General features: G+C 49.6%; 1 protein-coding gene across 1 annotated transcript in view; it reads left to right on the plus strand.

The window, feature by feature from the left end:
* The first annotated feature begins 257 nt into the window (after nt 1-257).
* LOC142251099 (cytochrome P450 2G1-like) overlaps nt 258-24,557 on the plus strand; it is a 45,330-nt gene continuing 21,030 nt past the window's right edge. The window contains exons 1-6 of the mRNA XM_075323613.1: nt 258-440; nt 532-694; nt 6,375-6,524; nt 8,650-8,810; nt 20,266-20,442; nt 20,701-20,842. Of these exons, the coding sequence (XP_075179728.1) occupies nt 273-440; nt 532-694; nt 6,375-6,524; nt 8,650-8,810; nt 20,266-20,442; nt 20,701-20,842 (961 nt within the window). The 5' untranslated portion in view covers nt 258-272. The remainder of the gene's footprint in view (nt 441-531; nt 695-6,374; nt 6,525-8,649; nt 8,811-20,265; nt 20,443-20,700; nt 20,843-24,557) is intronic.

Raw genomic sequence — 24,557 nt, forward strand, 5'->3', positions numbered from 1 at the left:
TTCTAATTAGCAAAAAGTTTGCAAATTTTGGTAGTAAACTAAATTTGCAATGGAGTTATAATAAGTTTGATTGCTACTGGCTTAAAGTATTACATAAAACAATTGTCCAAATTAATCCAACTATAAAAGTTGTTAATAAGGAGTTAAAATCAACTCTAGTGCAACCTTACTATGTTTGTCTCCGCCTCGTCATGTGTACAGTATTTCTTGCTACTTTTTTTTGGCAGGAAAGCTATTTGATTGTAGTTGATGTAGGATCCAGGTCTGTGAACATGGACATCACATTAACAGGGATCCTGATCCTCATATGCATTTTCATCTACTCAACATGGGACACCTTTTACAGAAAACGTAACCTACCTCCTGGTCCTACACCCCTGCCTCTCGTAGGAACATTGCTGCACATTCGGAGAGGGGAGCTAGTTAATTCTCTCATGAAGGTCCGTTACTTTTACTACTATGGGAAGGAATAATTTAGATTATTATATATACATTTTTGGAATCATGTGGATGTGTAACTTTGTTTTTCAGCTCTGGTCTCAGTATGGAGCAGTATATACCCTTTACTTTGGTTCTCGGCCAGTGGTTGTTATCTGTGGATACGATGCAATGAAAGAGACACTTATTGATCAAAATGATGTATTTGGTGCCCGAGGACCCATGCCTATACTGGAGAAGTTTACCCAGGGTTATGGTAAGCAAAACATGTAAACCATGTTTCATAATTAAGAAAATTAAGGACAAGAAGAATAATAATCTATAGAAAACTATCATAGTAGACATCTATTGATTTTCAATTGTAGAACATAGACAGGACCCCCAAGAAGAAGCTTCAGTGCTGAGCATAGATGTAAACTGGAGATCAAAATTAGAAAATAATGTATTGTCACTTGCTTTTTTCAGAAATAATGTAATCTACTTCGATGAACATTCAAAGTTTTTTTTGTAAAGGGTGCTTTACACGCTGCGACATCGCTACCGATATATCGTCGGGGTCACGTCATTAGTGACACACATCCGGCGCCGTTAGCGACATCGCAGCATGTGACACCAAGGAGCAACGATCAACGATCGAAAAATCATTCAAAAACGGTGATCGTTGACATGTCGCTCCTTTCCCTAATATCGTTCCTGCCACAGGTACGATGTTGGTCGTCTTTCCTGCGGCATCACACATCGCTATGTGTGACACCACAGGAATGACAAACATCTCCTTACCTGCGTCCACCGGAAATGAGGAAGGAAGGAGGTGGGCGGCATGTTACGTCCCGCTCATCTCCACCCCTCCACTTCTATTGGCTGGCCGCTTAGTGACGCCGAAGTGACGTCGTTATTACACCGAACGCACCTCCCCCTTGAGGGAGAGATTGTTCGGTGGTCAGAGCGACGTCGCTGACAAGGTATGTGCGTGTGACACTGCCGTAGTGATAATGTTCGCTACGGCAGCGAGCACCAAATGTCGCACGAACGACGGGGGCGGGAGCTATCATGCTCGACATCGCTAGCGATGTCGCAGCGTGTAAAGTACCCTTAAGGGGTGTACCATGCCAATAGAACAGTGTTTTACAAAAGATCCAAAGTATATAATCATAAACCCTTTATTTTGCCCAAAACGTGATGATCATAATTAGAGAACAGCAATGACAGAGAAAGATTATAGCTAAATTTTCTGAAGATAACAACAGTCACTAATCAATAGGATGTGTACAGGCATTCGCTGTGATTGAATTCAGCACATCTGTGGCCACAGGACATCACTAGTCTCTCACACTGCTCTGGTGTGATTTGGTCCATTCTTCTTCCAGTCTCTTCCACAGTTCTTTGACTGCTGTGTGTTTCTTGGCCATAACTTTGTCACCAAAGGTTTGTCCAGAGGTTTTCTATTAGGTTCAGATCAAGACTCTGGGCGGCCATTTCATTGTGTCAATGTTTTCTGTAAGGAACCACGTGTTGTGAAGAAGGTTCTGATCCACACTTGTATTCACTCTGCCATGTCGCTGTATGAGAGGTCCAACTCCTACTGCAGAAAACATTCCTCAAACCATGACACTTCCTTCCATACCTTTCACTGACTTCTTCACACACTTTGGGTTCAATCTTTCTCCAGTTTGTCAATCAACATAATATTTCCCATCAGACCCAAATAAATTAAAATTGCTTTCATCACTAAAAGGAACTGTGGAACACTTTTCCTCTCGCCACACAAACATGTTCCTCACCAAAGGTGATTCTAGCCTTTAATTTTTTTTGCTAATGAGAGGTTTGGTCACTCACTGCAGAGTGGGCATTCAGTTCAAATGCTCTTAAACATCGTGACACTCTATGAAAAGACAGATCCTTACTCTGTTCAGTGCTGAACTGGAGAGCAATTCCACCTGCAGTGTTGAAATGAGTATCCATGGAGAGTCTCCACATTATCCTGTCCTCTCTTGCATTTGTCTTTTGAGGGAAACCAGCCTTCTTGGGGGACTTGAAAGCGTTTGTGATGTTGTAAAGATGCAATATTCTCAAAATCACAGACTTGGCACTAACAACTTTTCTTGCTATGGCTGATAGGTTCACCCCCTTTGGCCTTCATCTGGACAACCTGCTGCCGGAGGGTTTCAGTCCCTTTAGAATGGCACACAATTTTTTCAAACTCAGTGCAAATTGGAAAGTTAGGCTGCCAGTTACATAGGGCTTGTCAATTAATTAAGGAAATTAGCACCAGGTGCCAGATTAACGCCAATAACTTGCAGATATCTGAAAGTGTTCTCTAATTTTGATCTTTGTTCTTTTATATTTATCTCTTTTACATTTTTATTATGTGCTTTTGAAGAAATTCAATTTATGAAATAAGCTTCAAATACTGAGAGTTTCCTCATATTTGGATATAATCACATAGGACGACACAATGACCTTAACATTTAGGAAATTGTGTGTTGTTCTCTCATTTTGATCTTCAGTGTATATGTTATTGGCAAAACTGTTTTTGATGTTAGGTTGGGCCAACATATTAGTTTCTTAAAAGGTAACTAAACTTTAAAAAAAACTTTGATATTATATAGCCACATGTCAGTAGTTTAGATTTGTAAGTGACCTGAGACCACATTAATTGTTGACATGAAGGGGCATAAAAAATGAGTGGCTCCTCACAGCTTGAGCAGAGTGGCAAACCAAACCATATTTTTTTGTGGATTTTCTTACCCTTTAATAATGTTAACTCTCAATTTACACTTAAATGAAACATGTTGGACAGGGGGGTTTTTAACATGGAAGTAGAGGTATGATTGTACAGATTTTTTTTCTACCCCATCCACTCAACATGATCCCAAATTTGTAGCAATCTAATCTATTTTAGAAGCCACATGCAAATCAGGCTGGAGATGCACCGGCTGCGTGTCTGTAGACTTCCCTGGCTTGTTGCCATTATACTGACACCCAGTCCTCACAGTTCCAGTCCAGTTTTTAGTCACCAAAAGTCTTCTGTCTTCTTCACAGGTCCGTTCTAGTCTTTGATGCCTCCAGCACTCTCTAGACTTTGCGATATGTTCTTGTCATTGACTAGTCAACCCCAGAGCCACTGAAGACTGGAAATAGAATAAGAAAGGACCTGTAAAAAAGACCTAAGACCTACTGTGACTAAAGATTGCAAGTACAAATTCGCCTTCGATTCGTGCATCTCTAGTTTAATCAGATAAAGTGACTTTAAAGTGGTTGTCCCATCTGATCGATTTATGGCTTATTAGTAGGAGTTTCCAGAAATGTCCATAGAGACAGCATAGATCACAAAGAGTGACCAGTCCAAAGTTGGCATCTAGATGACTTCTCCTCGCGCCCGCTCCAGTTGATTAACATGGCTTTCCCAACATCTACTCATTTGAGAATCCTATGAATCCACTGGAGTGGGGAGGATAGAGGCCAGATTGTGATGGGCGGCTGTGACAGGCGACATGAATATAGTGACTGGTTCCCTTTAAGGAATAAGAACTACTCTCTTTCTTTACTATTACATCAAGGAGTTGGCCAAAAATCTGTTCATGTGTACATACTGGAGAATACTCAGAGAAGTTGGTTAATGTATAACACAATGTCCAATGGAGTAAACAGAATCAAGACAGGATCTGGGATCACCGCCATGGGAAAAGGAGAACAAGGATCACAGAATCACATGCTCACAGAAAAGACACGTGACAAACGTCAGCAATGTTTGTATCTGGTGTCCAAGACAAATGTGTTATTGTAAGTTGCGGACATCTGAGGGAGGTTCATCTGGTTCCAGTGGTCAATATGTAGTAATGCAAAGAGCCAGTGTTGAGAAATCAAGCTTTGAAGCCACAAGCAGATTAGACTGCACGTTCAATCAGGGCATATCAATATACAGACACACCTCTTGGCTAATTTGCATGAAGCTTCAAAGCCCAATTTCCCAGCATTGGTACTTTGGATTGCTGTAAGACAAGAAATATTTTTATTATCATGTTAGGACATATACAATTGTAGGGTGTTGTTGCATGACGGTAGGTGTGGGCGAGGGATTGACTCCGGACACCACGGTGCGCTACATGAAACAGTCCTGGCTGGGTGTGTGAACTTCTGCCGTATGGGTTGAGAACCCATGTAGACCGTATAATGCTGCTAATGTCGGCTGGCCAGGACTGCATGACGACTCACACGCACAAGACCACTTTAAACCACAACTCTTTATTGGATGGTTCATTGTTGTTCACAACTTTACACTACCTATAGTGGGCACATATCTTCCAGCACATTACATTTTCACTTTGCATTAACAAAAATAGTTCAACCTCCCTCTGGGTTGCATCCGATCTAACTGGGTCATTGAGTCCCAATGCAACCCAGTTCAGTATTACAGGGCACACCATCTTCCATTCTTGCAGCATCACATCCAGTCTCTTCGGGGTTCTCATAATTAGTGGAGTAAAGTATTGCACACCTGGATGTTCAGTAGGACACCACTAGTTTGGTTGACTATGTCACACGCCAGTAAAAGTTAACTCTGGGTGCTCCATCATCCTAGCTCTCTCCGTTTTTTTAATTATCTATTTTTTCCACTAAAGCAGGTACCCTATCTGAATTTTGTTTATCCATTGACTCTTAATAATGGAATAGTTGAAAATGGATGAAACTCCTATGTAACTTTGAACTACATAGTCTGTCTTTAGTTTGTCATCCGTTTTACATGAGTCATCACCATAGATTTTAATGGATATGTCTGATCCATAAAACGGACGAGAATAGGATATGCTTTGAGTCTCAACGATCAACGATTAGGTGAGTAATTTTGATCGTTAGCGTTCGCTCGTATGTTTCACACGAAACGACGTCGCTAAAGAGGCCGGATGTGCGTCACGAATTCCGTGATCCCAACGACATCTCGTTAGCAATGTTATTGTGTGTAAATGGGGCTTAAGTCCCCAAGTCCCTACCCTTGAACATTCCTTACAAAACGGAACTCCAAATCAACATGTCCTTAGCAGTGTTCTCATGTCTTATGTTCATCAATTGACCATCCCTCACTTATAGGCTAAAGGCTGCTCTAGCCTGGCTCCTATTTTTTTTCCCCATTTCTTATTTATAATGTGTGCCCATAGCCTGTTGCAGATTTCAGCTTTCAGCAGAATCATTCAGCACTCATTGTGGAAAAATGAACTGTTTTCCGTTGGGACATACACCTTTTCTGTCTATGTCCACCAGTGCATGGGTCTTAATGGGGCTTTACACGCTGCGATATCAGTAACAATATATCGTTGGGGTCACGTCGGTAGTGACGCACATCCGGCGCCGTTACCGACATCGCAGCGTGTAACACAAATGAGTGACGATCAACGAGCACAAAAATGTGAAAAATCGTTGCTCGTTGACACGTCGCATATTTCTTTAATATCGTTGCTGCTGCCGGTACGATGTTGTTCATCTTTCCTGCTGCAGCACACATCGTTATGTGTGACACTGCAGGAGCGACGAACATCTCTTTACCTGCCTCCACCGGGAATGCAGAAGGAAGGAGGTGGGCGGGATGTTACGTGTCCCTCCGCTTCTATTGTCCGGCCGCTTAGTGACGTTGCGGTGAAGTCGCTGTGACGCCAAATGTACCTCTCCCTTGAGGGAGGGATTGTTTGGCCGTCACAGCGACGTCGCTGCACAGGTATGTTCGCGTGACGCTGCCGTAGCGATAATGTTCGCTACGGCAGCGATCACCACATATAGCGGGAACGACGGGGGCGGGTGCTTTCGGTCGCGACATCACTAGCAATGGCTAGCGATGTCGCAACGTGTAAAGCACCCTTTACTCTACAGCTGTACCCTTGGAGTGTTTCAATCTTGTAGCAGAACTCTGATATACTCCGATACTCTGATATGTTTCCTTGCAGGCATCAGTCTGAGCAATGGCGAAAGGTGGAGACTCATCCGGACATTCGCATTGAGGACATTGAAGAGCTTTGGATTTGGGAAGAAAAGTATTGAATCCAAAATTCAAACAGAAGCACAATGCATTGTGGAAGAATTTAGGAATTCTAATGGTAAACGCAATTTGTGACAATTAAGTCCTGCCCACCAAGAATGCCTTCTAAATAATGTTTGGGGTTGGTTTTGTTAAACACTACCACTTTTGGAATTTTTGGATTATTCCTGCAAATTTGGGACAGTTGGCAGCTTTGTAAGATGTAGTGTAGCAACTTGTATCTAGACTTGATCTCATGTAGAAATATGATGGACTACAGCACCTCTTACTGGAAAGAATATGAATATTACAAATGAAAGGTGAAATAAGTATCATTGCCATCAGTATGCCTTACAATAATAAGGTTGTAAAGGTTTTGAGACATTTCACTGGTTTTACCCATCATGAGTTGTTTCTTGTGTGGCACCCTGGTAATGAGACGCTTTTTCATAAACTACCATTTGAACCAGCTGATAATATTTCTCACTGAATGGCAGCATTCCTTTCTAATTACTGATAGACATCAGCTGGTGTCATAACTTTCCATGGCTCTTGCATCTATTTCTTCATGTGTTCAATACTTTTTCCCTGTGTTATTTTGCATTATCACACAAAACTTAATTTACATATTTCAGTTTGATTTCTTTGCCTGTGTGGATTAGATGGGTTGAAACCGACATTTGATGAAAAATTCATCAATAACACCCTTTATTTAGAAAATTGGTGACGTGTTCAATAATTATTTCACCTGCTCTAAAAGCACAAGGTCACAGGCCACTGTAGGGACACCTTAGACACTAAAACTATTACAAAAGGCTATAAAATAAATATGACCAAGATGAGATCAATTATTAAAAAATGATTCTTTATTAGACAGACATAAGTATTAAAAACATATATTATACAAGACAATTAAAAACATGATGACAAGGAAACAACAATTAATGACTAGTGATGGGAGGACACAGATTGTAAAAGTTTGGATCCACGTGAGTTCAAAAGTAACAGAGCATAGAGTCCCCCCATATAATGAATGATATCTAGTACAGCTAAAACATATGGTTACAGGCTGCAGCCCCCAGCCATGTGCTTATCTTGGCTGTGTATCAAAATAAGAGAAACTGCATCCGGCTTTTTCTAAAAAAAACAATACAAAAAAACCCCAAAATAATTTTAAAAAACGGGGTGCGGTCCCCCCAATTTTGATACCCAGCCATGATAGAGCCCAACAGCTGATGGCTCTTATTCTCAGGCTGGGGAGACCCATGCTTATTTCCCCCTTCCTAAAAATAGCAGCCTGCAGCCACCCAGGATTGTTGTATCCGTTGCATATGACAATGCCAGAACTTTACCCATCTCTTCATGATTGCCCTGGTGGTTAATGACAGCTCAAAGCTGCCACTAAACCCTGGATAAGTAATGGGAGTTGTCTATGAGACCCCCCCATTACTAATCTGTAAGTGAAAATTATTGCACCTCTGCTACATCTGAAGTGACAACATGTCGCCATGGAATCTGACCACACACTGTGAGCTTCAGGCAAAGACTGAGCTGTGCGATGAAAAGTGATGTTACTCAGGTTATTTGCGGTCACAATTGGAGGATCCCATGGTCCTCCACCCGTGATTGCAGGTAACCTGACCTCAGGGGACCTCATTGAGCGGAGTGACCTCAGTTGACGTTACCTGTGATCACAGGTGGAGGACCATGGAAACTTCTAGCTGTGACCGCAAATAACCTGAGTGATGTCACCCCTGATTACGCAGCTCAGTCTCTGCCTGAAGCTCACATCAGGTGGTCATGTTCTATGGCCACGCTGTCATTTCAGATGTAGCAGAGCTGAAATTGTCGTGGGACCTAATGTGGATTACGTTGGACCTGGATGTTTTTGTGGTAATAAAGGGGTGAAAGAGGGTGTTTTTTCTTTAGATTTTATTTCAAATAAAGGATTTTTTGGTGTGTATTTAGTTTTTTCACTTACAGATTAGTAATGGGGTGTCTCATTAATGCCTCTCATTACTAATCTATTGCAAAGTGGTAACTGTGAGCTGTTATTAACCCCGTATTACCCCAATTGCCAGTGCACCAGGGCAATCGGGATAAGCCGGGTAAAGTTCCAGGATCCAGGACAGGTTGGAGTATGATTGATTGAGTGTGTGGACAGGTGTCTTTTATAATTATTGAAATGTGCAATTCAATTCTAGGTAAACCCTTGGATCCAGATAAGAACCTCATGGATGCCTTTTCCAATGTTCTCTGTGCTGTTATGTTTGGAGATCGTTTTGAGTACAAAGATGAGCGGTTTATTAAGTTTCTTAAAATTGCAGAAGATACGTTCCGTATAATCAGCTCCAACTGGGGACAGGTAAAGAATTTTTGTAATGTTCTGGTGAGTAGACACCTAATAAAGGTAGAGAAGCAATTTGGCATTAACATCCAGGGTGCAGCTAGCATTTGGTAACACAAATTATGTCATTTTCTGAAAAATGGAGACCTGCCCTAGTTTTATCACTCAATATCAACAAAAATGGGACCAACCAATGTTGAGCCCATCATCCTCATAGGCCCCATAGCACTTACATTGTCTGCCAACTTTAGATAGAATGACTGATAACTAGAGTTGAGCGCGGTTCGCGGTTCGAGGTTCTCCAGTTCGCGGTTCGAGTGATTTTGGGGGCTGTTCTAGATCGAACTAGAACTCGAGCTTTTTGCTAAAGCTCAATAGTTCTAGATACGTTCGAGAACGGTTCTAGCAGCAAAAAGACCAGCTAATTACTAGCTGGCTTTCCACTGTAATAGTGTAAGTCACTCTGTGACTCACACTATTATGAAATTTCAGTGTATAGTGTGCGGGAACAGCGCATTCAGATCACTGCTGTATGGATAATGGCGATCGCCATTTTTTTTTTTTCCCTTGTCTTCCTTCCTAAGCCCGCGCGTGTAGTGGGGCGGGCCAGCATGTCAGCCAATCCCAGACACACACACAGCTAAGTGGACTTTTAGCCAGAGAAGCAACGGCATGTGTGATAGGATGTCCATGTCACATGTCCCTGCATTATAAAAACGGACATTTTCCTCCAGCACGCCATTATCTGCCTTCTGCGTCTTGGTGTCAGTCACCGCTGGCGTAACTCCTGTCTCCGATACTGCTGTGTACGCTCTATACACAGCGCTATACAGAATAGGGATAGAAGTTTCTTTCAGCCCTTGTAAGGGCTAATACCGGCAGGGTCAGAGCCAAAGGTGACAGTCAGGTCCGTGAAAACAGATTTTAACAGCTACACAAGATGACAGCGTCTGTGTAGCTAAGGTCAGGGATTTCCTCGCTGCATTTCCCCATTAGGAGGGATAGAAAGGGAGGCTTCCTTTCCTCTACCCAGACCCACAACCCTGCCACTGTACCCTCCTGCCCTTTGCACACTCAAACTAATTGTTACTAAGCCATTATACTAGCAAACACTGAGTAAACATAGTGGCATCCTAAAAGTGGCTGTTGGACTTCCATTAGTGTCCCATTGGTGCAAACCTATGTGCAGCACCTCTGCATTGCACACTCAAACTCATTGTTGCTAAGCCATTATACTAGCAAACTATGCTGCCAGTTTAAGGGCCGTAGTTGCATTGTCAGGGATAGTTATTGTTGTTTATTCTGCTGTTAATAAAGATAGACCACCGCTGCAATCTACACCACCTCTCAATTTTTACTACCACATTTTAAGTGCACAATCTTGTCGCAATCAAAATGAGTGGCAAAATGACAGATGCTGGTGGAAAGGGGAAGAGGCGTGTTGGAAAAGGAAAAAAAGGGTTTGTCCGTGGGCAAGGTGGCAAAGCTCCATTAACATCTGCTGAAGATAGACCATCTTCCAGCAAAAGTAAGATGTCTACTACTTACCGTGGACAATCCGATGTGCTCCCTTTTTTACAAACACGAACAACTGGAACAAAGGTAGATGATGGCCAAAAAAAGAAAATGCTTGAATGGATCTCAAGTGGTCCAACAAGTGCCCTCTCCTCTACCTCAACTACCGCATCCAAAAAACACCAGTCCTCTGAGTTGTCATCCCAATCACACTTGCTTTCTCCCAGCTCTGAAGTCTCCATCCGCCCTGCACAGTATGGTGGAACTGAGATGGCTGAGTCTGCAGAGCTGTTCAGTCACACTATGGCCTGGGAATCAGAGGTCTGCTCCCAAGCTACAGTGAGTACAGACCAGGAAATGGTCTGCAGTGATGCCCAGAACCTTTGTGACTCAGATTCAGGCCGTGATGACCAAGTTTCTGAGCATAATGTTGACCCTTATTCACAAACTGAAACACCTGTTGTAATAGACAATGAGGAACATACTGATGAAGATGAGAGGCAGATACCCGATTGGGATGACAACTTAAATATTCGGTCAGGGCAAGAAGAGGCTCGGTCTGAGGGTGAGGGGAGTGCAAACACAACAATTGATGAGGAAGTTCTAGATCCCACCTACTGTCAACTCACAGTCAGGCCCTCGAGGAGGTCAACAGAGACGGTGGAGGAGGATGCAACTGACGACGAAGTTACCTTGCGCCTTCCTGGACAGAGTCGGAGTACTGGTAGCATGTCTGCAACTGCATCCTAAGCCACCACTGTGCCTCTGAGCACTAATCGGGGTGGATCAGCAGGTCGCATGCCCTCTAAGCCTTGCCTAGCCTGGTCCTTTTTTGACATAGCAAAAGATCGCCCAAATTATGTGATCTGTAAAATTTGTCGTGATTCTGTTAGTAGAGGGCAAAACCTCAGTAGTTTGACAACTTCCATGAATTGTCACATGAATAAATATCATATGTCCCAGTGGGAAGCTCACCGTGCTGCAATGCGGCCTAGCGGAGCGAACCATTCACCGCCTGCCCCTTCCAGTGCATCCGCGCGCTCTTCATCTTCTAGGACTGTGGGGACAGCTGTCACACCTGGTTTTCCACGCACAACTTCCACCACTGTAACCGCAACAGGCAGTTTGCTTGGTAGGTCGTCAGTTGGTTTGGAAGGGGAAACAAGTGCGTGTGTACAGCTCTCTCAGACATCGATAGCACCAACGTTGGATGAAGGCAACATCATGTCTACGCCTGCACTTTCCTCACAAACCTGCATTTTTCCAGGGACACCCTACTCAACAACGTCAACACACAGCAGCCAGATCTCTGTCCCTCAGATGTGGACAAATAAAAGGCCATTTCCTGCAACCCATGACAAAGCTAAGAGGTTGACTTTATCACTCTGTAAGCTCTTGGCTACCAAAATGCTGCCTTTCCGCCTGGTGGACACACAGGATTTTAGAGACCTTATGTCTGTCCCTGTGTCCCAGTACCAGATGCCCAGTCGCCACTACTTCTCTAAGAAAGGTGTGCCCGCGCTACACCAGCATGTCGCACACAACATCCCGCTTCCTTGAGAAACTCTGTGTGTGAACGGGTGCATTTCACCACCGATACTTGGACCAGTAAGCATGGACAGGGACGTTACATGTCGCTGACTGGGCACTGGGTAACTATGGTGATAGATGGTGAAGGGTCTGCTGCACAAGTCTTGGCGTCCCCATGACTTGTGTGTCAATCCTCTGTCTGTCCAAGTTCCGCCACTGCTTCTGCCTCCTCCACCTCATCTGGGTCCTCCACCTCCGCCCCAAGCCTGCGTGGTCAGGCCACCAGCGTTCTCACTGCGAAGAAGGAATCACGCACCCCAAATTACTATGCTGGCAGCAGAGCGCAACGGCATCAGGCGGTCTTTAGCTTGACATGTCTTGGAAATAGGAGTCACACAGCGGATGAGTTGTGGGCAGCTCTGGAGACTGAGTTTAATAAATGGTTGTCTCCACTCAACCTGCAGCCTGGTAAGGCTGTGTGAGACAATGCTGCTGTGAAGCCCCGCAAGTGTGGTGTCGGTGCGTTACCTGCAGGGACTCCACGTGGATGGGACAGTCTGGTCACAGGTAGGGAACCTTCTTTCTTTGATTGTTGTGACGCCACTCTCAGAATTGCGGTCAGTGGGGACCGCCACTGCAGATTAAGGGATGCCTGGGGCTGATGGTGGGTGCAGTCAGTATATTAGCCCCCTGAGAGTGAGGCAAGCCCCAGGCCCCGGTGTATGTGTGTGGGACCACAGGTCGCAGAATGACTCAAACACAGTCCAAGAAGTCTTTCAACGTGTTTACTCACTGTTTGGAGGTCACGGTGAGATGCCCGGGCGACACTGTGATAACCAGGTTGAACCAGGAATTCCAGGAGGCCGTTCTGAGGGTAGCTGTCCACTCGCCTTCCTTGCACTCTTTCTGTTTTAGGAGGATCCTTTGCTTGAAGCGTGGTAGGACCCCTCCAGGGAAGCTGTTACCACCCTGCTCCCCTCTCTCTGGCTCGTCTGCCGGCAGCGTGGCCTTGGTGGGATGGCTTCTGGCCCTGTCCCCTTATGGGCCCGATGATTGCTGCTTGGCCCGAGCTCTGCGTAGTAGTGGTGAGGGCATGAAGTATCCCCAACTGTGAGTTGAGCAGCTCCGAATGATTTGCTGCATGAACTGGGGATCTAGTTCCCCTTGTGTGCTCGGATACCGGGATCTCCGTACTCAGCCACCCTTCTCTCTCTGGATGATTTTCAGGCCGACCCACGGTACTCCTTTCTCCCCCGCTTTCAGCTACTGCACTCCTCAGGACCTGTCTCACACTCTAGAGCTCCTCTGCTCCCTTCCACACACTTCAACTTCTTCCTCCAGACTCCCCTCTTCCTCTCTCTCTCTGCCCTGCTTCCTAGCAACCAGCCCCTGAACACACCCCCAGCTGGGAATTGAAAGTTAACCCCTTCTGGCTACTCAAGGGTCCCCTCTGGTAATGTGGGAGGCCTGGTCACTATATGTTTGTGTGTGCGCCTCATCCTGGCCTTTGGAGATTACCTGGAAGCATTGTTCCCGCATGGGTGCAATACTCTGTGGTGCCTGACCAGGTCAGGGGCGCCACACTGCAAACCTGGGTGCGGCCCTTCGCCTGGGCAAGGTGACACACGTGCCTTGTATGGCTCACATGTTGAACCTTGTTGTCCAGCATATTTTAACACACTATCCCCGCCTAGATGGCCTTCTGAACAGGGCACGAAAACTGTCTGCTCACTTCCACCGTTCAACCACCGCTGCTGAGCGACTTGCATCGCTCCAGAAGTCTTTTGGCCTGCCAGTTCATCGCCTGAAATGCGATGTGGCGACACGCTGGAATTCGACTCTCCACATGTTACAGCGACTGTGGCAGCACCGCCGAACCCTGGTGCAATACGTCATGACATATAGCCTGGGCCAACGAGATGCAGAGGTGGGGAAGATCACCCTGATGGAGTGGTCTCAGATCAAGGACCTATGCACCCTTCTGCACAGTTTCAACATGGCGACGAATATGTTTAGCGCTGACAATGCCATTATCAGCATGACAATTCCAGTCATTTACATGCTGGAGCACACGCTAAACACTATTCGGAGTCAGGGAGTGGGACAACAGGAAGGGGAGGAACTACAGGAGGATTCATATGCGCAAGACACAACAACATCACCAAGGTCCAGACGTTCATCATCACCAACACGGCAGGCATGGGACCATGGGGGACAGGGATCAACAAGGGCGCATGGTAGCAGGCGAAATGTTGAGGAAGGTGCAGAAGAACATGAAGAAATGGAGGACGAACTGTCCATGGACATGGAAGACTCAGCGGATGAGGGAGACCTTGGTCAAATTTCAGTTGAAAGGGGTTGGGGGGAGATGTCAGAGGAAGAAAGAACGGTTAGCACCTCTATGCCACAAACACAGCGTGGACTTGGTCCGCATGGCTGCGCAAGACACATGAGTGCCTTCTTGCTGCACTACCTCCAACATGACCCTCGTATTGTCAAAATTAGAAGTGATGATGACTACTGGCTTGCCACACTATTAGATCCCTGGTACAAGTCCAAATTTTGTGACATAATTCCAGCCACAGAAAGGGACGCACGTATGCAGGAGTATCAGCAGAAGCTGTTACTCGATCTTAGCTCGACTTTTCCACCAAACAACCATGCAGGTGCCGGGAGTGAATCTCCCAGTTGTAACTTGACAAACATGGGACGGTCTTGTCATCTTCAACAGTCTACCCGTACCAGTAGCACCGTATCTGGTGCTGGTAACAGCAATTTTATTGAATCTTTTCATAATTTTTTTAGACCCTCCTTTGCAAGGCCACCAGAGACAACAAGTCTGACACATAGGAAACGGCTGGAGAGGATGATACAGGAGTATCTCCAAATGAACATCGATGCCATTACTTTGCAAATGGAGCCTTGCTCATTTTGGCCTTCAAATCTTGAAAAATGGCCAGAGCTCTCCAGTTACGCCTTGGAGATTTTGTCGTGTCCAGCTGCCAGCGTTGTCTCTGAACGTGTCTTCAGTGCTGCTGGGTGTGTGCTGACAGATAAGCGCACGCGTCTGTCCAGTGACAATGTGGACAGACTAACGTTCATCAAAATGAACAAGTCATGGATCCACAAGGAATTTACTACCCCTGTGTCATCCTGGGGAGAGTAAATGTCGCGGGCGGGGAGGAGGGTGTCAGCACTGCGCTCACCCCTCTGCTCGGGTCCGGCTGCTGCTGCTCAGTGGTGGCTCGAGCTGTGGGCCGGATCCCGGGGGTCACGAGCGGCGCTCCTCGCCCATGAGTGAAAGGGGATTGGGTTTTGGGATATAGTCTATTGTCCGTGACGCCACCCACGGTTGTGGTGATTTGTTGGCACCACCGCTGCTCTGTATGGGGATCCCGGGAGTGATGGCGTGGAGCAGCAAGTTGTTGTGTTGCCCCTTCGTGGGTAGGGGTTGGTGATCCCGGGGCCCAGTGAGGTGGTGGGAGATGCAGGGCCTGGTAGGCGCAGGGACGCGGTGGCAGCGCTGTGCCTTGCGGCACTGTGGTACTCACTCAGCCTGAGACGGTGACACAGTTCTCGGTAAACCACACGGCTGGAAAGACGGTTCCCACGGACGGCTGCACTTGCTTTCCCCAGAAGGTGACGGTGATGGTCCCTTTGTCCTGCATCTATGATGGTTGTGGTTGCGATGGGTTCCCACCGGTAACCCGCTCCCCGTCTTAGTTATGGGCCGGAGGAGCCCTACTCTTTGCCCGCAGGCGCTGGCCCTGAGAAACTGGTGCCCTGGCGGTGGCGGTGTCTCTCCGTTACTGGTTGGACGGTTGCCTTCAATCGGGACTTGGCTGTTTGGAGACAGTCAGCCCCTTCACTGACGGATTTGGCAAATTATGGCGACTCCTAGCATTGCCGGGGTCCGAGAGGCCCCTGCCCTGGTGCTGACTGTTCCTTGTACACTGCTCCAAACCGCCGGGTCACCACCCATCCGCGGTCCTTCCAGTGACCTCCGAGCAGTCTCCCCTGCGGACAATCACCGCCGTCTGCTGACCTTGCTGTCTCTCGGCCCGGGGCACATACCCGGACCAACTTCAGGCTTTCTTACTGTCACTGCTCTTACTTTCCTCCTTTACCACTTCACTTCACTTCACTTTCACTTCTTCCACTTCACTACTTGTTTACTCCTTTCCGTCCCTAGCTGGACTCTCTTCAAACTCCAAACTCTATCTGCCTGGTTCTTCCCGCCTCCAGAGCTGTGAACTCCTCGGTGGGCGGAGCCAACCGCCTGGCCCACCCCCTGGTGTGAACATCAGCCTCTGGAGGAAGGCAACAAGGATTTTTGGGTTAGCTGATGTGCCTAACTGGGGTGTAGGGTGTGGTGGTGTAATGACCTGTGACCCCTGGCTTGCCCAGGGCATCACATTTCAACCGTCCAACACCGGTGTTATTTTCTGAAAAAGGTATAACATTGTAAAACGGTAACATATTTACATTTTTATTACTTCTTCCCATAACGGGAGGCACTTTACTTAAACGTTGCAAAACGGTTTATGGTTACGGTTTCCGGTCTCTCCCACCCAAGTAACCTGGCCCTGATGCTGCCCCTAAAACCCAGGCAGCACCCCTTGACCCACAGTCCAGCACACGTTACCCGAGTGGGATCTGTCCTTCCCCTCCAGAGGGTAGCCACCGGTTCCTGTGGTGGCTGGGCCCCAGCCGGCTCTACTGCGGGCCTTCCCTCCAACCTGCCTCTCCGGAGGCGGCATTGCGGAAACGGTAACGGCAAACAACTTATTTACATGCCACTTAACGTTTGTGGTTGCCCTGCAAGTTCACGGGCTTGTCCATAAGGAGTCCCTTATGCAACACTTTTTAAACGGTCCCCACAGGGACAACGGTGCCGGCAACGGCCGGTTGCAAATCACTGTAGACAATCAGGTAAAGCTTCGGTAATCATCTTATCATCATCTTTCAACTTTCAAACTTTTTCAAACACTTAGTGGTGGTCTCAACGGGGACTGCTGCAGCGGGCATCCGCTGCCCTCACTGGGTATCTTCGTCCTCCTCACCCGGCTCGGGGTGGAAGAACACGGGCACCAGCCCCTCTAGTGCATAGCAAGCACGGCGTGGAAGGGCCGCCCGATACCCGTTGTTTCCAGTTCGGGGGACATATGTGGCCTCCATGCCAGGCAGGACAACGACCCCTTCTTCTTCCTCCGACACCGGCTCAGTGTCAGGCCCGGAGTCGCTATCTTCTGCCCCCGCGCCAGGCGGGTTGCTGCCAGCTGCCGCAGCCTCCAGGCTCGCCACTCTTTCAGCCACCGTCACGGAGGGGTGCACACTGGACGGGTCATACGTAGCGCGATGCACGGGTACGAAGAAGGGAGGCGGCATGGGGGGCCAGGGGCAGACGGGGTCCCTCAGCCGCAGCGGCCGGTCCCTCGGGGACACAGGGGCGTGGGTCACTCACCAGCTCCTCCATCATGGCCTCCACTCCATACAGTCGCGCAACAGCAGCTATCGCCTCCACCTCTGCGGTCCACTGCTCCATCAGTCTGCAGATCTGGCTCCGATAGTGACGGCAGATCCCCGCCGTCCGGGCCCTCAGTCATGCCGCTGTTCCGGGCACCAGCTCGGTAGCCTCCGCATAACTAGGTGGGGCGGACATTCCTTGCTAGGGTCGGCGGACCACGGGGTCTCAGCGTCTCTGTTTGCACCACCACACTCACATGCGGTCAGCCGCCATCGCGTCCCCCTTAGCTTCTCTTCAGCCACTCCTCTATCGGGGCGGGGTTTTGGCCTTCGCGCCTCTGCTACTCGAGAAGACGCTCGAGCGGGGACTTTTCGCGCCAAAGATGGCGGCTTCTGAAATTTTTTCTGCCGGACACCTCCGGCGGTAACAAGGCGCACCTCTACCAGATGGCAGAGCGGTAAGATCCTGTTCGTGACGCCAAGTTGTCGCGGGCGGGGGAGGAGGGTGTCAGCACTGCGCTCACCCCTCTGCTCGGGTCCGGCTGCTGCTGCTCAGTGGTGGCTCGAGCTGTGGGCCGGATCCCGGGGGTCTCGAGCGGCGTTCCTCGCCCGTGAGTGAAAGGGGATTGGGTTTTGGGATATAGTCTATTGTCCGTGACGCCACCCACGGTTGTGGTGATTTGTTGGCACCACCGCTGCTCTGTATGGGGATCCGGGGAGTGATGGCGTGGAGCAGCAAGTTGTTGTGTTGCCCCTCCGTGGGTAGGGGTTGGTGATCCCGGGGCCCAGTGAGGTGGTGGGAGATGCAGGGCCTGGTGGGCGCAGGGACGCGGGGGCAGCGCTGTGCCTTGCGGCACTGTGGTACTCACTCAGCCTGAGACGGTGACACAGTTCTCGGTAAACCACACGGCTGGAAAGACGGTTCCCACGGACGGCTGCACTTGCTTTCCCCAGAAGGTGACGGTGATGGTCCCTTTGTCCTGCACCTATGATGGTTGTGGTTGCGATGGGTTCCCACCGGTAACCCGCTCCCCGGCTTGGTTATGGGCTGGAGGAGCCCTACTCTTTGCCCGCAGGCGTTGGCCCTGAGAAACTGGTGCCCTGGTGGTGGCGGTGTCTCTCCGTTACTGGTTGGACGGTTGCCTTCAATCGGGACTTGGCTGTTTGGAGACGGTCGTCCCCCTTCACTGACGGATTTGGCAAATTATGGCAACTCCTAGCCTTGCCGGGGTCCGAGAGGCCCCTGCCCTGGTGCTGACTGTTCCTTGTACACTGCTCCAAACCGCCGGGTCACCACCCGTCCGCGGTCCTTCCAGTGACCTCCGAGCAGTCACCCCTGCGGACAATCACCGCCGTCTGCTGACCTTGCTGTCTCTCGGCCCGGGGCACATACCCGGACCAACTTCAGGCTTTCTTACTGTCACTGCTCTTACTTTCCTCCTTTACCACTTCACTTCACTTCACTTTCACTTCTTCCACTTCACTACTTGTTTACTCCTTTCCGTCCCTAGCTGGACTCTCTTCAAACTCCAAACTCTATCTGCCTGGTTCTTCCCGCCTCCAGAGCTGTGAACTCCTCGGTGGGCGGAACCAACCGCCTGGCCCACCCCCTGGTGTGAACATCAGCCTCTGGAGGAAGGCAACAAGGAGTTTTGGGTTAGTTGATGTGCCTAACTGGGGTGTAGGGTGTGCTGGTGTAATGACCTGTGACCCCTGGCTTGCCCAGGGCGTCACATAAATGCTTGTGTATTTTGAATGTGCTTGATGCAAATCTAGCTGTGAAGTGTACAACTGGGGCACAAGTTCTGCCACTGATGGGGTGTCTGTGTGGCCCAATTTTTGGAAAAAAGGGAGACTCTTCTTGGAGTAACCCTTGCTGTGTTTTTAAAAATGATCTAAGATGCACAGCGCTGGGATCAGGAAAGACTTTGCTACCTACCCCGGTGTCATCCTGGGGACGGTTAAGTATGGCGTATTTTTGAATGTGCTTGATGCAAATCTAGCTGTGAAGTGTACAACTGGGGCACAAGTGCTGCCACTGAAAGGGTGGGTGTGTGTGTGGCCCAATTTTTGGAAAAAAGGGAGACTCCGCTTGGAGTAACCCTTGCTTGCTGTGTTTTTTTTAAAGGAGCCAAGATGAACAGAGCTGGGATCAGGAAAGACTTAGCTACCTACCCCCGGTGTCATCCTGGGGACGGTTAAGGATGGCGTATTTTTGAACGTGCTTGATGCAAATCTAGCTGTGAAGTCTACAACTGGGGCACAAGTGCTGCCACTGAAGGGGTGGGTGTGTCTGTGGCCCAATTTTTGGAAAAAAAGGAGACTCCACTTGGAGTAACCCTTGCTTGCTGTGTTTTTTAAAAGGAGCCAAGATTCACAAGTCATGGTTCAGCAAAGACTTTGCTACCTACCCCGGTGTCCTCCTGGGGATAGTTAAGTATGGCGTATTTTTGAATGTGCTTGATGCAAATGTACCTGTGAAGTGAACAACTGGGGCACAAGTGCTGCCACTGAAGGGGTGGGTGTGTGTGTGGCCCATTTTTGGAAAAAAGGGAGACTCCGCTTGGAGTCACCTTGCGGTGTTTTACATGATTTTAGAAGGGCGTGCCATGCCTATATCTGTGTGTCCTCCTCTTTTTCCTTGTCCAGCTCTTTTGTTTTCGCATGAGTATATGTCCTTGTCACTTTCCCATGTGTTTGTGTTGTGTTGTGAGTTGTTTATCACCTTTTGGACACCTTTGAGGGTGTTTTTCTAGGTGTTTTTATGTGTTTGTGATTGCCTGCCATTGTTTCCTATGCGGTTCGAGTTCGGTTCGTCGAACGTTCGCCGAACCGAACTCAAACGAGACGTCCGTTCGGCGAACCGAACTCGAGCCGAACCGCGACCGGTTCGCTCATCTCTACTGATAATGTACTCCTTATCTGACCAATCACCATCTTCATGTTCTCCATGGCATTACAGCTGTACAGCATTCTTCCCACGATTATGAAGTATGTTCCTGGACCTCACCACAGAATGATCCCAATCTCACAAGAACTGGAAGACTTTATACATGAGAGGGTAAAAGCCAGCATGGAGACCCTGGATTCCACCTCACCCAGACATTTCATTGACAGCTTCCTCATCAAAATGGCAGAGGTATTTATCCGCAGAATAAAAGGGGGAAACCATAAGTTTGGATATTAATACTATGAATAAATTCAGATTGCTATTGTCCTTGGGCTGCAAAGTTATCACTGAGCAAGGTCTGGAGTATATTACAAGGTGAACACTTGAATATCCCATTACAAGGCACCGCCATAGCGAGGAATGGACAGGCCGTCAATGTAATATTCTAGACGCCGTAGCTAAATAGTCATTGTTGAACTGAAGGACTGGACTCTGATTTCTTTACAGGAGAAAAATAATCCCAACACGGAGTTTAATTTAAAAAATCTCCTAATGTCAACTCATAACCTGTTTGTAGCCGGTATGGAGACGGTGACCACCACCCTGCGATACGGACTGCTTATCTTACTCAAGTATCCAGAAATTCAAGGTGTGTAAAGAGTCACTAATGCATATGTAGGAGGTGTTTTAGGTACTAAGTTTGCTGTTAATGTATTTCATAGAATTACTGCTACATGTGAAGTGTGGTTCCCCGATGTAGCAGAGTCGGGACTGTGTAGTGATCGGCACCACCTAGTAGTAGGGTAAGAGCGGCGATAGATTAGATATGAGATAAGATAGGGGAGGAGTGACAGATTGCCAGTGGGTTGGTTTGAAAGATGGGCCTAGTGAGGGGAGTTCTGCAAAAAGGGTTAGAGAAGTAAAGATGTGGCATGGTGTCAGGAGCCAGTCAGGGAACCTTAAAGGGAACCTGTCAGCAGAAATTTCCCCTAAAACCTAACAGATTCCCCCTCTGCAGCTCCTGGGCTGCATTCTAGAAAGGTCCCTGTTATTATTGTGCCCCCTTTCTGACCAAAAAAAAGAGTTTATAAAGTGGTACCTTTTTGGCTTCGGATTCTATAAATGTGACACGGGGGCGGGCTGCCTTATGGCCGTTATTCTGCCCCCTGGTCCTGTATGCCGCCCCCATCGCTGATTTCCATACTTGTGGACGCCGCCCACTGCTCCAGCCATCCCCGCGCATGCCCAGTGCCCATCTCTCGTGGATGATCACTGTGCCCAGTGTCACCGCTGGTGACGTGCGCGCAGGGTTTAGATTATGGGCGGTGCTGTGATGTTTATTACCAAGCAACCGCCCATAATCGCGGGACCGCGCATTCCCCCTCGGCCTGCTTCGTGCTTCCTGCTTCCGCGCTCATCCCATCTATTTCCTGCCTCAGGGCAAGATGGGAAGGAGGTGACGTGAGGTCAGCAGCAGCGCGCTTGTGTGTCGCCCTGGGCAAGCCAGGGGACACAGGTCACACACCACCACACCCCACATCCCAGTTAGGCACATCTAAGCTGAACCGAAAATCCTTGTTGCCTTCCTCTAGAGGCTGATGATTCACACCAGGGGGTGGGCCAGGCGGTTGGCTCCGCCCACCAAGGAGATCACAGTTCTGGAGGCGGGAGAAACCAGGCAGAACAGTCAGGGAGGAGGAAGTGGAAGGAGTGGAGGAGTAGCCCAGGCTGGGCTAAAGTAAACAGCTAGTGAAAGTAGAAGCGGAGTAAGGTGGTAAAGGAGGAAAGCAAGAGTGTTGACAGAGGAGTAAGAGTGTGTGTAAAGCCTGAAGAGTCCAGCTAAGTGCAGGGCAGGTCAGCAAGGTCAGCAACGGCGGTGACTGTCTGGAGGGGGGACCGTTTGGAAGTTCCTGGAAGGACCCCCGTAGGCTGTGTGCCCGGTGGTCTGGAGCAGTGTTCCGAAGGACAGTCAGCACCAGGGCAGGGGCCTCTCAGACCCCGGCAAGGCTTGGAGTCGCCGTAAATTGCCGAATCCGTCAGTGAAGGGGACGTAGATCCCCCCAACAACCAAGACCCGAGTGAAGGCAACCGCCCAACCTGTACAACAGAGACACCGCCACCGCCAGGGCACCAAGTTTCTGAGGGCCAGCGCCTGCGGGCAAAGAGTAGAGCTCCCCCGGTCCAGCTTGAAGCCGGGGAGCGGGTTACCGGTGGGGGACCCATCGCAACCAACTAGTACACAAGGTGCAAGGAAGAGGGACATCACCGTCACCTACTGGGAGAGCAATTGCAGCCGTCCGTGGGGACCGTCTTACCAGCCGTTTGGTTTACCGTACAAACTGTGTCAACGTCTCAGGCTGAGTGAGTACCACAGTGCCGCAAGGCACAGAGCTGCCCCCCGCGTCCCCTGCGCCCACCAGGCCCCTGCACCTCCCAAAACCATCACCGGGCCCCGGGATCACCAACCCCTACCCACGGAGGGGCAACACAACACCTGGCTGCTCCGCATCACCATCCCCGGGACCCCCGTATTGAGCAGCGGTGGTGAAATCTCACCACAACCGTGGGTGGCGTCACGGACTATAAAACAATCCCCACACCCCAACCAATCCCTTTCACTCACGGGCGAGGAGTGCCGCTCGAGAACCCCCCGGGATCCGGCATACAGCTCGAGCCACCACTGAGCAGCGGCCGCCGGACCCGAGCAGAAGGGGTGAGCGCGGTGTGCTGACACCCTCCTCCCCGCCCCGCGACAACTTGGCGTCACGAACAGGATATAACCCGCTCTGCCGTCTGGTAGAGGTGCGCCTTGTTACCTGCCGGAGGGTATCCGGCAGAAAAATTTCAGAAGCCGCCATCTTTGGCGCGAAAAGTTCCCGCTCGAGCGTCTTCTCGAGCAGTAGAGGCGCGAAGGCCAAAACCCCGCCCCGAGAGAGGAGGGGCCGGAAAGAGCTAAGGGGGACGCGATGGCGGCTGGCTGCATGTGAAAGCAGCTATAGAAGCAGGGACGCCAGGACCCTGCGGCCATTGACTGGTTCCTGGAAGAGGCTGCTGCTAAAGATGCTGAGTCCCGACCAACAACACCGTGGTCCCCGCGGCCCGGCATGGCGGCGTGGGTGGAAGTCCGGACCGCCCAGCTAAGCAGCCGTCTGCAGGTCCGCATGCAGCTCCTCCTGGAGGAGTGGGAGGCCGACATGGTGGAAGCGGTGGCTGCTATGCGGAGATGCGAGGTGGAGGAAGATTTGGAGGAACGGGTAAGAGACCCACGTCCCTGTATTCCCGAGGGATCGGCCGCTGCGGCTGAGGGGCCCGGCCTACACCCGTTCACCCTGCTGCCTCTCTCCCGCTACCCGCGTTAGCTGCTGCTGCCCCGCCACCTAGGCCCCGCTACCACCCACCACCGGTAGCAGTACCCTGCCAGTCCGCCCCGGCGGACCGACCTGCAGCAGAAGCTCGTGACCGCCCCTGATCCGCTTCCATGGAAGAAGCCGAAGGCTGAAGCCGTCAGCAAAGATGCACCGGAGGCACGGCGGGGGATGCGGCTGCCAGGAGGCAGAGCAGGCCATGTCACAGCGGGGTCCCCTCATTACTGAAGGTGCCGGTCGTAGCCGACACGGAGGGGACTCTGGCTGGGCCCGTTCTCCGCACACGCTGAACCGAGAGCAAACAGAAAGTGCTCCTGGCTGGGAGCGACGGCAACAGCAGCTGCGCAGGGAGATCGATGCCCGAGAGGGGTGTAGAGCGGATGTGCATGCCCCGCATGTATATTGGAAGAAGATCGCCTGCAGCGAGCTACCATTGGGGGTCCAGAGCGGTGCACCATGTGAAGGTGGCACTAGAGCCCCACGAGTGGGAATGGACTGTTGAGGCCGCAAAAAGGGCAGCGGATGCCCCGCTGCACAGTCCCCCGTTGGGACCACCACTTTGTTTTGTTGAAAAGTTGAAAGTTTGAAAGATGATAAGTGAAATTACCGAAGAAGTCACCTGATTTGCTTGTGATTGAACCGGCCGGAGCCGGCACCCGTTGTCCCCCGTGGGGACCGTTAAAAAAGTTATTTTGCATGGGAACTATCCATGGACAAGCCCCGTGAACTTGCAGGGCACCCACAAAACGTTAGTGGCTTGTAAATATGTTGTTTGCCGTTACCGTTTTCCCGCAATGCCGCCTCCAGAGAGGCAGGTTGGAGGAGGGACCTCAGCAGAGCAGGCTGGGGCCCAGCCACCAAAGGAACCGGTGGCTACCCTCTGGAGGGAAGGGACAGATCCCGCTCGGGTACCGTGTGCTGGACTGTGGGTCAAGGGGTGCTGCCTGGGCTTTAGGGGCAGCATCAGGGCCAGGTTGCTTGGGTGGGAGAGAGCGGAAA

Source organism: Anomaloglossus baeobatrachus, chromosome 9, assembly GCF_048569485.1.
Source record: "Anomaloglossus baeobatrachus isolate aAnoBae1 chromosome 9, aAnoBae1.hap1, whole genome shotgun sequence".
NCBI lineage: Eukaryota > Metazoa > Chordata > Amphibia > Anura > Aromobatidae > Anomaloglossus > Anomaloglossus baeobatrachus.